A 15,140-nucleotide genomic window follows, 5' to 3' on the forward strand; every position below is an offset into this window, starting at 1 on the left:
ATGGTGGCACCTCTCCTTCCTGATGGCTGCTTTCCCTACAAATGCATTAATGGCACCCCCCCCCCGACCCCCGTCCTTATTCTAGCCAGAAACCAGGGAGTCTACCTAGATTTTTCTCTCTGCCTCATTTCCTTCATCTCCTGAGACACTAGTTCCTGGCAACTTCACCTCCTTAACTTCAACCATATCCATACTCTCCTCTCTTCTTCTTTCTCACTTCTCCTCCTTTGCCAGGTCTTTCTATAACCATGCCTGGTATATAGTTACAAGCTTCTAAGCTCCCTCAAATAAATAAGTGGTTCTTAACTTTTGGGGATCACAAAGCGCTTTGAGAATCTGATTACATCCAGAAACTCTCTCCCTAGAAAAATATGCATACATTTTGCCTACAATTTAAGGAGACTCGAGGAGCTTCTTATAAGTTGAAATTGTCCCCCTGAGGGATTATAGTCTACAGGCTAAGAGCCTCTGGACCAGTTTCATATTCATAGCATCCTAAACCATGCATGATGTGGGGCCTCCCTTGCTGACCTCCTTTTCTTACCACTTAGGACCATGCAATCTGTAGTTTCCTATAGGAGCTCTACTATTTCAGAGCTTTGTGTCAGTCACATCACTTCCTTTCTTCTTTATCCTTTAAACCTCTAATTGTTTCTTCTATGACACCTTCCCCTGAGCCATCCAAAGGACCAGTGTGAAAACCTTGGGTGGAAGAAGCACTGCCTCTCTAAAGGGAAGTGAGATCAAGGACAAGCAATTATGGGATGGGAACTCGGGACTCAGAGGCTGTTGGGCAGCTGCCACATCATGAGCCCTCAACCAGGAGCCAGGACAGCATGCATTTGAGAACTGATTTTATCAAAAAGATTAAGGTATTCACAGAAGCTATCTGGCCCCTTATTATGTCTGACTTGATGCAAAATTCAAAATAGATCAAACCCATTTCAGTGCCTTCTTGAATCTCTTTCCTTCTTAGTATACGATCCCCTCTCTGCCTCACCCACTAGGGTCCCACACTCCTCTTGCCAAATTTCTTTTTGCCTTCTCCTCCATCCACATACATTTGATTTTCCTTTGCTGCTCCCCTGCAGTGATCCATACTTGCAGGGGCTTTGACTTTTCCTTCATTTTTCCAACTCATTTGGTCAAGACTTCCACCTTCTAATTCAGCTCAACTTCATAATAAATTATGAAAGTGCACTAAGAAAGAAGCTATAGAAGTCAACCACAACTCTTAGAAATGATTTCCTTTCTCAACATTTTTCTTAAGTATCACATTTAGATCTCATGCTTCTTGGATGAGGCTACTGACACTTAGAGAAGTCACAAAATGTGCCTCAGGTTAGAAAGCTAATAACCCAAATAATCATCAAATTAGCAAGTTTTCAGATAGTGTAAGCAATGGAGAAAATTTTTAAATGAATGGAGAGAGCCCTTTAGGGCAGTATATTGGGTTCTAGAGCCTTCTAAAATGTCCAGAGTTATCTGAAATCTTCAAATCCTTAGGCCACATAGGAGTGACTTTACCACCTTTTGTGTGTATTGTGCTTATCTCTAGGAAAACCACATTTGGCTTCCAGAACATATTTTACTCCGAGGCCCAACTGTCAGGTAAAACCTCTCAGGGAAGGCCATATGTTCCTGGATCTCAGAGGCATGCCCCCCTCCATACCTCCTTCTGGAGTAGTAAAGACTCTGTCAGGACTGGCTGGGCCCTCCCCTTTCCCATTGACCACACGGACATTCAGTGTGTAGTGGCTGAAGGGCTCCAGCCCAGGCAGCATGCCATGAGTCTTGCTGCCTTGGAAGGTGAGGATCTTTTTTTCAATGTGACGTCTGTTTCTTTTGGATGAACTCTGTGCCTTCCAATAGTAAATCTGAAATGATAAAACAAACAAAAGTCAAGGATGCACAAAGGAGGAAACAAGATTCCCCATGCTCACACACACACACACACAAAAAAAAAAAAAAACCAAAAAAACCTTTATTTTCCCAGAAAATTCCTAAGGTGCATTTTATAAGAAAATTAGTAGCAAAACTGATGGATATTGATTCTGAGTCGAGAGGAATAGCTGGGTCATACTATTTTGTTACAGGAGTATAAGTGAAATAAATGAAATAGCATGAGACTAGTAAGGTTCTCTCCAGAACACGAGGCAAATGAACAGACAATAAAAATGATTTAAGTCTTTTATTATATAAAATATTCTAAAAATAAAATTACTAGCCAATGTTTATGTATTTTTCCAGAGTTAATACATGTTCATGTACAATCATTTAGTTTGACCCTAAAAATCACAATGAGGCTTTTATTATTTTTTACAATGTAGGTGAGTTTCTGGGTTATTGAGTGACTGTCTCAAAGCCACAGGGGATCTTCTATTGCAAGTTTAGAGCTTTTCTACTAGGCCAAGCTATATCACTTAAAAAAATGATTATTTTTTAATATTAAATTATAGACACAGGTTTTGGAGAAATAGGTAAACAAAGTGTTAACTTTACTAACAAACAGAATTGTTGTTTATTAAGTTCATCAATTTTTCTTAGGAATTTAAAGGCATTTTTCAAGACAAACCGACATGTATAATACAGAATCTAGCCCATGTTAGGTGGGGAAAAACGAACATAATGCAGTACAAAAAGTGGCCTCTAGGTGTCAGTGTTAACAAAACAAAGGTTGTGTGTGTGTGTGTGTGTGTGTGTGTGTGTGTGTGTGTGTGTGTGTGTGTGTGTTTCTTTGGCTCTCTATCAATCTCTATGAATCCTTTTTCCTATGCATCCCAAGTACAAATACAGTTGATGTTCATAAGAATGACCCAGTTGGTTTATATGATCTTAAAATATAATCTGAATTATTTTTAAAAACGCCTAAATTATTATCAGGATAACTGTGTGTTCAATACATGTGGTTCATATTACTTTGGAATGAGTACAATTCAATATGTTCTAGTTCTTTAAAAATTACTTTTCCTCATTTTGTGCGCATTGTTCAGTTGTCACAATGTTAGATTTGGATCATCTATTGGGAAAAATGGTGACAACTTTTTTTTTTTTTCTCTTTGGAAGAGTGATATTTGGTATTAATTCTAGCTGGGGGGGTCTTATAGCCTTGCCCGAGGCAATAAACAAATGAGCTCTTGAGTTCAACAGCTCATGAGGAGAGGAACCAAATAATTCCAACATTACACAGTGTGTGTGACAAGTGGCATTTGCCAATATCCTGTTACTAAGGGGAGACCATGAAATGTCTCCCATCACTTACCCGATAGCCTTGTAGATGTCCTCGAATGCTTTTCAGAGGTACAGGATCCCAGTGCACCTCCGCCAAGGTGCTGTTCACCACATTCACATGTACATTCCCGGGAGCCACCATAGGGACTAGAAAAAGGATAGGGGAAGGGAGTAGAAGTATCAGTGTTATTTTGAATTTCATGCAAAAAAAATGTCTCTATCTCTAATAAGTTTTATCTGAAACATGTCCCAGCCTATTTTATAGATTCTATAGAATCTTATTCTAAGGATTGTTCAGGATTGAGTTGAATTTTTGGTTATCTTTATGAGAACAACATTTTTTTTTAAGTAATCCCTTTCTTACATTCTGAACTTTTTTTTTTTTTTTTTTTGTGTGTGTGTGTGTGTGTGTGGTGTATGTGGTTCTGGGGAATCAAAGCCAGGACCTTCACATGGTAGGCAAGCACTCTATCACTGAGGTATAGACAGTCCCAGCCCTGAGCCTCCTATTTCTTACATAGCAAACTTAAATTCATAGAAATTAAACAAAATAATTTCACCTTTCTCCTTTGCAAACCTAAGCATCTTTGAAAATGGCCTTGGTTTACACCTTGGTAGGTTTCTTTGGCTGGGGAAGAGTAAAAAGGAAATGGTAGGAGACACTTACGGTCTTCTCCAGAATGTCCCATGACTACAGCTGGTTCTGGAGCAAAGCCCACGTCATTCAGGGCCTGAACTTTTATCAGGTATGGGACAAAGGTTGGTGTGCCGGAGACAATATATTTGGATACATTTGCCACCACCACAGATGTCCATTCATCATCACCATCTTTCTGGCGCCAGCTCACTTTGTACTGAAGGCCTGGCCCATTAGATTCAAAACCATTCAGGGGCTATGGGAAAAGCCAAAGAACCTGAGCTTACAAAACAGATCGACTGCATAACCTTTTATGGGAACAACAAATCCAATTCCCAGACTTAAAGCGAGCATTGAGACACTGAAATACAAGCTATTCACCATTTTCTCCAAGGACCTCTTATCTTTTTTTTTTTTTCATTTGTGATGAAATTTAAGACTTGTTTGGGATCAACATTTCAAAGATTACAAATTACTATCTTAAAGCAGTACATACCACAAAAACCTTTCAAAGCCTGGCTGCATAGCCAAGGGTGGGTAAGTCTTAAAACATTTCAGTTTCTAGATTCCTTTATACATTTCTGTTTGTGTGATAGTATATCATTACCTGTTTTATTTGAAGACTGAAACTTATGAACTATTGCCCTGTTTATTAAATAAAGTTAACCTGTCATACTATCCTAAAATAATATATATTTATGTGTATATATATATATATATATATATATATATATATATATATACACAAGTATGTACACATTTGTATACATATATGTAAGTATCTAAATTTTAAGGATTATATGAGTTAATATGTTATTTTTCAAATCCAAAAAAATACATAATTACTATTACTACTAATAAATCAACTACTGGGAATAGCTTGATGCATGTGCTCCAGGTAGTTATCTTATAATAATGACAATAGTAGCTACTATTTTTGAATACATATATGTGCTAGGCATTATACATGTTCTACAAGTATTATTCCTTTAATCTTATGCAGTTGCTTCTATTGTTATTCTCATTATACAGATGCCTAACAGATGTTCAACAACTGGCTTAAGATCACACTATAAATAGCAGAGCTGGGATTTGCACTCATTTGTTTTGGCTTCAGGGATCAACCTTTTTAACTACTACACAATAATTCCTCTTAAATAAAGATGAATGTGTGAAATTGGATTTTAATGAAGAAGACATTATTTTAAAAAAAACTTTTTCTTTTCACTCTAAAAAGATTGAGGAAAGTTGAAAGCTTCATAGCTCACCTTCCATGTAATCACCAAATTATCAGGCTCTGAACCCAGTCCTTCCACAGCCGTGGGATTTTTATCTGGTTCTAGAAGTTAAGCAGCCACATATGTGTAAGCTTTGGTCATTTGCAAAGAGTGGGAAACTTCTGTATTCTATTTCATATCCCTGAAGTCTACCCTACCTGTGGCTTTTGTCAGATACTGTTCAGATGCCTCACTGGGCAGGCTCCTCCCGATGCTATTCACGGCCATCACTCGGAAGGAGTAGTTCACATAAGGAGACAGTTTCAGCTGGGCTGTGGTCTGTGTTCCAGAAACTTCAGTTTGGTGGTGCCACAGCCCTGCCTCATGCATTGCATCTTCATATTCAATGATGAATTCTGGGCATAACACATAAACACACACACACCACAAACCCAAGACAGTGAGTTCAGTCAACCTAGGGTTAAGTTGTAGCCATAAGTAATAGGGCAATCAAGAGTAGTCAAGCCAAGTGTAGTGGTGCACGCCTGTAATCCCAGTGGCTAGAGAGGCTGAGGCAGGAGGATTGTGAGTTCAAAGCCAACCTCAGCAAAAGCAAGGCACTAAGCAACTCAGTGAGACCCTGTCTCTAAATAAAATACAAAAAAGAGCTGGGGATGTGGTTCAGTGGCCGAGTACCCCTGAGTTCAATCCCCGGTACTCCCCTACAAAAAAAAAAAAAAAAAAAAGAGTAGCCAAACATGGATTAGTTTGCTTTGAAAAAAAATTCATTAGAATATTTTTATTTTCGGGTTCTTTCATTATCCTCAATACCAAAGTGCACTCAATAGTATCTAATATTCTTTCTCTAGCATGCTGAGTTTAGTTTAGTTAAAACTATTTAGAATTGACCCATATACTCCAAGGAAAAGTTTAAATATATGAAAAGATGATCAATTTTTCATAATAGAAGGAGTTAAAATAAATACAATAAGGTGCCACTTTTTGCTAAACATATCGACAACAATCAAAGGCTTAACACATCTTGTTGACTGCCACAGAGAGAAAGAAGCATTCTCAGACTTTACAGGAAGTGTAAATTGGTACAACTTCTATACAGGACAATTTAGAAAATCTTAACAATATTTAACACATGTACTCTTAGAGAAATTGCACTTCTGTTAATTTATTTTGAATAAATGTATTCATGCATATTGTTCAAAGATGCATAAAAAATAATTCACATTGCAACATTGTTTGCAATTGAAACTATCTGTTTGCAAACAAGCTAAATATCCACCAGTAGCCATTGATTAAATCAAGTACCGTCCATCCATGCAGTGGAATATTCTTCATGTTATAAATGTGTGTGGTTGCTTCATATGTACTAAAACAATGACTTCCAAACATAGTCTTAAGTGAAACCAAGTGTGGTATAAAAGAGTGTGTGCTGAATACAACCATTTGTATAAAAGAACATTTCACAAAGTCATGTGCACTTGGATATATATGTACCACCTCTCAGAGGGAAAGAAGCATTCTCAGACTTCAAGGGAAGTGTAAATTGGTACAACTTATATACAGGACAACTTGGAAAATCTAAAAATATTTAACACATTTACGCTTACAGAAATTGCTCTTTTATCAATTTATTTTGAATGAATGTGTTCACATTTCCACAGAAAATGCTTTCAAGAGATGTGACATTATCACAATATGACACAGAAACATAATGTTGACAATGTAAGCCACCTCAAGCTAATTTCACAGAGGATAGACACTGATAATATTGGTACGGTCAGAAGAGCTGGCAGTCAGGAGCAGAAGGAAGATGCACTTTTTCAGTTCAAACCCTCTATAGCTACTAAAAATTTGTGGTATGTTTCTGTTAACTTTTGTAAAAATGTTTATTTAGGCATTCATTGATTGCCTACTATATGCCAGGTATCATGATGTGAACTGAAAATACAAAAGTGAAATACTATACATGTTACAGTGGTCTAAAGCTAAGTCCCTGGAGTGCTTTCAGTCTACGTTCCTTTGCTTCATTTATATCTGCAGCCCAGATCTCTCCCCTGAACCACAGAATTGAATATCCAATCTCCTACTCAACAACTCTACCTGAGTGTCTACTATTACTATAGCATCAAACTGGATATGAACAAAACAGTTCAATCTTCTTCCCCAACTGGTAGTGACAACTCAAGTCAAAACCTTAGAGTCTTTGTTGGCATCTCTCTTTCTTTCACACTTTCAAGAGTACTGTTAGGCTGTACCATTAAAGTATATCCAAAATCTGACCATTTCTCCACCTCCATCCCTCTCACCATCATTTCAAACCACTATCATTTCTCCTATGTGAATTATTACATAACCTTCTAATTCAGTAATTCTCAAAACTTCTTCTGCTTATGATATACTTGGTGTCTCAGTAATTTTTTTCCCACAGGTTCCTTAGATCAAAAGAAATATTTGATGTTTTCATGTATTAACTAATCAGGTCCATGCAATTTAATATGTATTTATGCCTTAAAAATTTAAACACAACTTCCCAAATCTAATAGACAAATTGGACACCACCACCTTCATTTCCTATTCCATACTGATTCTTCACATGGCACTTGCTTTTTTACCACAGAAAAATGCTTTCCAGAGATGTGACATCATCACAGTATGACATAGCAACATAATGTTGAAAATGTAAACCACCTCAAGCTAATTTCACATGGTGCCTGACAGGTGTCACTATACTTTTTATTTTTAATTTTTGGTATTGCAGATTGGACCCAGAGGTGCTTTACTACTGATCCCTTTTTATTGTTTTATTTGAAGACAGGTCTTGCTAAGCTGCTTAGGGCCTCAATGAGTTGATGAGGCTGGCCTTGAACTTGTGAGACCTCAATCAACCAAGCTGTTGCGATTACAGGCATGTACCACAGTACCCGGCTTTTCACCATTTTTTAAATATCAAATCTTTGAAATTAGTTTAATACATCCCTTTGAATTTGCTGAGATATAAGTTCACAACAGTTCATTGCAGTTCACAGTTCGGAAACCACAATATATATGCACCTATATATGCAGATATAAATGAAGAAGTCATCCATTGATGATCTCAGTGTTCCCCCTCTTATTCTTTTATAGACTATTTTCAACAAAATAGAGTTATTTATAATGATGAGGGTTTCCCAACTTTACAATGGCTTGCCAGGCCCTGCACAATTCACACTCCTGCTCACTGCCCAACTCTTCAACTCTGTGAACTTCTCTCCTATTTCACGTCCTCTGGTTCATTTCACTGCAGCCACACTGACTTTCCAACAGACATGCCCCTATCTCAGGGCCTTTGTTTTTTCCCTTTGCTTTGCTTGGAAAGTTCTTTCCCCAGATAATTTTAGAGTGTGACTTCCTCCTCCTGTCCTGATTGACATATTTAAGTGTTAGCTTCTTTGTGTGGCCTTTCCTGACCTCCCTATTCATAATTATACCCTGACACTCCCATCTCTTTCTCCTGATTGTTTTTTGATGGTCTAAACACACACATGCACACACATGCGCATACACACCTATGTTTATAGATAGATATCTACATGTTTGAGTTCTCTAGAAAGAAGATGTTAAGACAGAAGTGAAAGAAATGTGTTTAGGGAAATGTCCATGGAAGATGAAAGGGAGAGGAGACAGAAGTTGGCAGGAAAGACCTTCAGACCAATGCAGGTCTGATGACTAATGGGAGAGAGGAAGGAGGGAAGAGTGAGTGGGAAGAGTGCCCAAATGTACTACAGCTCTGTGACAATCTCAGCTACATCAACAAGAAGCCCCATCATAAAGTTTACCCATTGGAGGGGTTTTCCATTAGGTATGGCTGAGCTCTAGAATCCTTGTTATGCTTGTTCCTGGAGCGCCCCTGGGAGCATGAGGCTCCTGTGAACATTACTTATCCTTGAGAAAAGTGCAGCTTATGGAGGCTGTCATCTAGTATCCCCTGAAATGGGTTCTCTCTTGAAGGTAAACTGAGCAATGTCTTTGTGTGTGTGCATATGCATGTATTTGTAACATTATGCAAAATGATGTAATATTATTTTTATCACATGCTTGTCCTCATCTAAAATGTGCACTCCTAAAGGGCAGAGATTTTTGACTATTTTGTTTTAGGACAATGTCTGGCACGTAATTAGCAATCAATACGTATCCGTTGAATGAATGAGTGAATGAAGGAAAGAGCAGAAATGCCTTGAAACCTAACAATATTGTTTATCATAGGCAAAAACAGTTTCCAAAAAAAATCCTAACCTGCTAATTCAGAGTCATGTGTTGTATTAGCTGGAGACTCAGCCTGTTCTGATCTAAGACACTGAAAACTCAGATGAGAAAAAGGGCACCACTAAATACAAGAGAGAAAAGAAGCATTTGGTTGATTTTATTAGGAATATTCTTCTTTGCCTGGAGGTGCAATAAATCAACACACTTATTATTTCAGAGTAATTTTATATCATCATCAGAAAAGTATTAGAACTTCCTGCAGTCTATACCTGAAGGCAATCACATATCTCAGGCCCATGACTGTGTCTGCTCTCTGTAGTATCTCTTCAGTTTTACAATTAAACCTTGATTACTTCTACTCTAACTTATTAAGTTCCTCCAGCATCCTTATGGTCTGGTCCCTCATTTGACTTTTTTTCACAGGGATTAAGGCATCAAGGTGAGGAGCTGACATTGTTGAATGTGCCACTTTGTAGCAGGAAGCCATGGAAAGAAAGGGACCTATTTGGAACTTAATGGACCTGATGTCTATACCCAGTTCTGGTACGAACTGTGGATTTGAAGGGAATTTACTCAATGAATTTCATTTTCCTAACATTTGGAGGGGGCCTTTTGGCACCTGCTCCTCCTATCTTTTTCTCCCAGAAATAATGGGCAAATTGAATAATGGACTTAAGATGCATCTTCCTACTGCAGTAGAAATTTTCAGGAGTAGTGGCACACACCTGTAATCCCAGTGACTTGGGGGGCTGAGGCAGGAGGATCACAAATTCAAAGTTAAGCATGCTGAGAATTAAGCCAATCCTCCAAAACCAAAAGGTGAACATTTTCTCTGATATGTGGAAGCTAGCCCACCATAAGCAGGGGAGGGGAATAATAGAATTTTAGAGGATTAGACAAAAAAGGACTGAAGGGAAGGGACATGAGATGGAAATAGGAAAGATAGTGAAATGAATCTGATATAACTTTTCTTTCATGAACTGTCCATGGGTTGCATGTGGGTGACTGCACATGGAAGTCTAGTGGATACAAACATCTGGTGTCTGGGAATGACCAGTGGACATTTTCTCTGTTATATTGCTCAGGGGCAGTGTGAATTTCTATCCTGCTCCGCTGAAGCCCACATAGCACCTGAGATGGGTGTGATCTGCCAATATGTTAATCAACCTGCTGACTGCAAGACATCATGAAGCAAGACTCTGCGCTTAAAACCTTATCCCTCCCTTTGATGTACCTCCTTAAATAAACCATAAGAGCTATCTTTTCTTTGTCTAGTTTCAGCACCCATGTGGACTAGATCTATCACGGGCTTTGCTTTTATAAATATATTTCTGGCCATTTGTGTTTTATTATTCACTAATTATTTGAGACTTTAAGTTTTAGGGTGGCTTACATCCTCCTAGGAAGGAAAAAGAACCCCCCAGTGAGATGCTGGCCGACGTCCCCATTTCTTTCCTACGTACATATATGAATATACCATACTGAATCCCGCCATCATGTATATCCACAAGACTAGAGCCCTAATTAGAATAAGCTATATTCCATGTTTGTATAATTTTATTATACTGGACTCTACTGTCATGTATAACTAAAAAGAACCAATTAAAAAAAAGACAAGTTCAAAGTCAGCTTCAACAACTTAGTGACACCCGAAGCAACTTAGCAAGACCCTATCTCAAAACAAAACAAAAATAGAAAGTGCTGGCTCAGTGGTAAAATGCCCCTGGGTCTGGTACCTAAATAGATAAATATATACAAAAATTAAAAACTTAAAGTGATTCTTACAGATCTTAAAAATGACAGTGTATTTGCTTCATAGATATATTCAGAAATTAGTGTCCTGTACTAGAAGCTGTAACCAGGAATCACACCATCTCTGAAGAGAGACGTACATAAATCTTTTAGTTCTGTTGGTAATAAAGCAGAGAATGCCTGTAAGTACCGTCATGAGGAATTGCAGTTGCATAATAGAAAGTGATTCCAAAACAGCCACTAAACTTATCAGTGATAGAGCAAATGACACCACATACTTGTAATGGGGCTGTTGTTGTCATCGCCTGGGGTCCAGGACAGCTGAACACTTTTGTCAAGTTGATTAGTCAATTCTAAATCAAAGGGAGGATTTGGCACATCTGTAGACCAAACACACACATCATGGTTAGCTATCTGTTTTTAAGAGGTTTTTCTTTATTTATGACACTAGCTATTCAGAGGGGACATCTTAAGGACAAAGCATACATGATGGTCAATGAGCATGCAAATGAAGTGAGATGGAAACAACTGAGAGTGCTGGGAACACCAGGGCACAGCCAAGACAACCCATGATGAGCTCTGCTGCTTGCTTTTCAAATGGAATGAAGTAATTTGTAACCAAAGCCAGGGAAGCAAACGGCTCAGGTTCATCAGCACTCTCAGTGTGCATCTTCTTATAAACACGAAAAGCACAAACATAAAGAGTAATGTGAAAGCTTAATTTTTAAGACACGGGGAACAGAATAGCAAATGCTGGAAAGCACATTCAGGCAAACAGATGTACTGTTAAAAGGAGATTCTGAAACATGCTGAATGACAGACTTGAGGAGGGTCTTGAAGAATATTTATATTCTTAAGGATAGTAGTCCTCAGCATGCATAGTGTGTTTACTCTCAGACACTGGACACCGGTTGAACAAAGGTAACCCAGAAGCAGGGCTGCCTTATTGAATAGTGCTTCTGGGATCCAGAGTTAACACTCTGATATGGCCCTTTTTTGAACCTTGCTTCTAGAAGTATTTCTGGTTCTTGGGGAACTCGAGGCCATATAAATATACGGGTTATTCTTTCTCATAAGTAGTAAAGCAGTAAATGTCTACCAAGGACACATTTTATATATAAAATAGCAATATATGTAAAATCTAGCCAATTTATGATTATGCCACAAAAATGAATTTTTGTATTTTTGTGTTGAATAAAGATAAGGTTTCCTTAAAAAAAATTCTGGAAATGATTTCTATTTTCCAGAGTCAGAAAAGTTTTACATGACATTAATGTGCCCTCTCTCTGGGTTTCTAATGACTTATCTGTTGTGAATGAATAGTGGGTCAGCTTTCTCTGACATAAAAGTAAAAAATGTTCTAAATATCCATTTCTTCCCTGTTTAAATTTCTTGAAAATGGATCCCAAAGCAACATTTATTTTCCAAAGCAAATTTTAATAGACTGAAATAAAATCTAACTTGTGGAACAATATAAGAATTTTTTTTTCATTCTTTAAAATATGGATGACAGGTTTTGATAAAGCCCTATGCCACTTGCTTATTTTACAAGGAAACTGTATCAAAGAGGAACTTTTGTCAAATGGAATGATATTTGTAATAGCACCTGCAATATTTAAAAACAACTGGCAATAAACTCAGTAAAAGTTCTAAGGTTATGATGAAGAAATGATTTATTACAGTAAATAAAGGACACAACAATTGACAAACCCCTATTCCTTAAAGAAACATGATGATGTGATAAAGAAAAAAACAAATTCTTTTTTCTGAAAATGTGAAACTGACAGAAAATAGAGAAAGAAGACTCATTAGTTTACCGTAAATGGGAGCTGGAGTTGGAGTAGGAGCTAGAAAGGACATTAATATAAAGGATTTTAATCAAAATTAGTAATGGAAAGATACAAGATAGCACAAGAAGACAAAGACTGCACGTGACTAAGTTAATAAAATTAAGCCCTATGCTTAGCTGTGAGATATGGCATTGACACCTATGCAATAACAATTTAGGCATACAAACCCTTAACTTTTAAATAAAAGTAGATTATTTCCCCCCAATTTTCTTATAAAAATGCCTCCAATATCCACCATTTTATCTCAGTCTGCTATAGAGCTTATCCTGAAATGATCACCTTGAAGGCATAAAAAAAAAAAAAAAAAACTATGGTTTTAAAACTATAATGAGCAAACATTTCATATTTACAATTTTCCTTTTTCTTTTCAATCGAAGACGTGGAAGTGGGCTGTGTTGTATTTGTTCTGGTTCTTACCGACAACGCTGAGCACAGCACTTGCAGAAACATTGTCCAGAGTTGTGTTGGCCACACAAGTGTAGGTCCCACCGTCATTATCATTTACATCAGCTACCACCAAATGATCCTTGTCAACAGTGAACCTGTGAATATAACACGCTCAGAGCTGTTGAAGTGGACAGCCAACCACACCCCAGGACTGTCTTACTGTCACAAAAGACACTGTGAACTTGACAAAACAGAAAGATATTTTTTTATGGTAAGAATTTCAGCAAATTAGAGTGAGAATCCTACAAAATATGTGTTACTTTAGTAATGGTTAGAGTTGAAAAACAATTAGAATGAATAAGAATCTTGGGTTGGGAGAGATATTAAGTATAATGTCTTTCAACCAAGCCTCTGTTGTCTTAGGAGCTGCCTCAAAGCCCCAGGGCAAAACATCACATGGTAGCTCATAAATAAATACTATTATTGCATGTCAATTTAAGAAATTTTAATAAAAGTCCCCAGCAGCATCCTTCGGTGAGGTGGGGGCAGCTTCACAGTTACCCGTGCTAGAGTGCTTGATTAAGGCTACTGCTAAGAAACATCTGAAAACTACTTATTCAGCTTAATTTCTATCAAAAGTGCATATTTTAAAATAATCTCTTATTTACTACAGTAATTTTGTGTCATTTTAAACACATGCATAAGGTCTCAAAGGAGAAAGTAAATTTTATCTGTCTTAGCACTAGACACAGGAAGATTCAGAGCAGCAATCTCCACTGAGAGTTTTTTAGAGGTTACTATTACACATGAAAAATTGCTCCATGGGTCAAAAGTCAATGTATGTAGGACTCCTGTCTGAATTTAATGAGGTTACATAAATCATAAACTGTCTTCCGAGGTAATTTCCAAGTTAAAGTTCACCTGACTTAACCTGATGGTCATTTCTTCATATTTCCTTCTCCTTTATAATCAGCTCAGATTCCACAAATAGAATTGGCCAGTTGAAGCACAGAACTAGATGGAAACTCTGGGCACTAGATTGGAAGGCCAAAAAGGTTTTTTGGGGGACATTCACAAGCAATAGGGCTCCACTCAGGCACCACAGGTTTAGATCAGCTGCAAGAAAACTATGGAAACCGTTTCCACTGGAATACAGCACATCTGTAGCCACTGTGATTGCTAAGGCGCATATACAGCTCTGTGTACCATGTTTACTAAGCTAAATTGAGGTCCTGAGTTGGAAAACACTATGACTTTCCTTCAAGTTCAAGTTAAAGGACTGCAACACACTTGTTTTTTGCTTTTCCTTTTCCCTCCATGGTGTTAGAAAAAATTAAAAGAAAACTCACTCTCCAAATAAAAACTAAAATACTACAAGGATTTCCACCCTCTGATGCTTAGAGATCATATTTCTGCTTTTTTTTCCTTTTTTTTTTTTTTTTTTTTTTTGTAGAATGGGCCTGAAAACATCTGTTGAGACTTTGCTGTTTAAGGTACAATACAATGGATGTTGTCCAAAGCCTGAAGGGTTTTTCCCATCCCAAATTACATAGAACACACACACACACACACACACACACACACACACACACACACAAAGCTAGACAAACATTCTCAGGGTCTGATTTCAATTGCACAATACTTTTTTGGTCCAAATATTTTACAGTAGGGAGAAAATACGTATCTCTTTACTTTGCACATAGCAGACTTCAGAATTAAAAACATCACCATTAAGTCACTATACAACAAATCTTCAGCTCAAGAACGGCTTAGCGAGAGAACAGAAAGAAAGAAAAATTGTCTTCA

At 37.5% G+C, this 15,140-nt stretch overlaps 1 protein-coding gene across 34 annotated transcripts in view; it reads right to left on the reverse strand.

The window, feature by feature from the left end:
- The window catches only part of Nrcam (neuronal cell adhesion molecule), a 69,157-nt gene that overhangs the window by 21,215 nt on the left and 32,802 nt on the right, over positions 1-15,140 (reverse strand). For 23 of the 34 annotated variants that reach the window (XM_076862743.1, XM_076862628.1, XM_076862827.1 and 20 more), the window contains 8 exons: positions 13,365-13,489; positions 12,915-12,944; positions 11,376-11,477; positions 5,304-5,501; positions 5,137-5,207; positions 3,899-4,124; positions 3,263-3,378; positions 1,673-1,877 (listed from right to left, as the gene is read on the reverse strand). In XM_076862743.1, coding sequence (XP_076718858.1) covers positions 1,673-1,877; positions 3,263-3,378; positions 3,899-4,124; positions 5,137-5,207; positions 5,304-5,501; positions 11,376-11,477; positions 12,915-12,944; positions 13,365-13,489 — 1,073 coding nt within the window. The remainder of the gene's footprint in view (positions 1-1,672; positions 1,878-3,262; positions 3,379-3,898; positions 4,125-5,136; positions 5,208-5,303; positions 5,502-11,375; positions 11,478-12,914; positions 12,945-13,364; positions 13,490-15,140) is intronic. The other 11 variants (XM_076862769.1, XM_076862726.1, XM_076862834.1 and 8 more) reach the window with 1 other exon arrangement.

The sequence above is a fragment of the Callospermophilus lateralis genome, chromosome 1 (genome assembly GCF_048772815.1).
Source record: "Callospermophilus lateralis isolate mCalLat2 chromosome 1, mCalLat2.hap1, whole genome shotgun sequence".
Taxonomy (NCBI): domain Eukaryota; kingdom Metazoa; phylum Chordata; class Mammalia; order Rodentia; family Sciuridae; genus Callospermophilus; species Callospermophilus lateralis.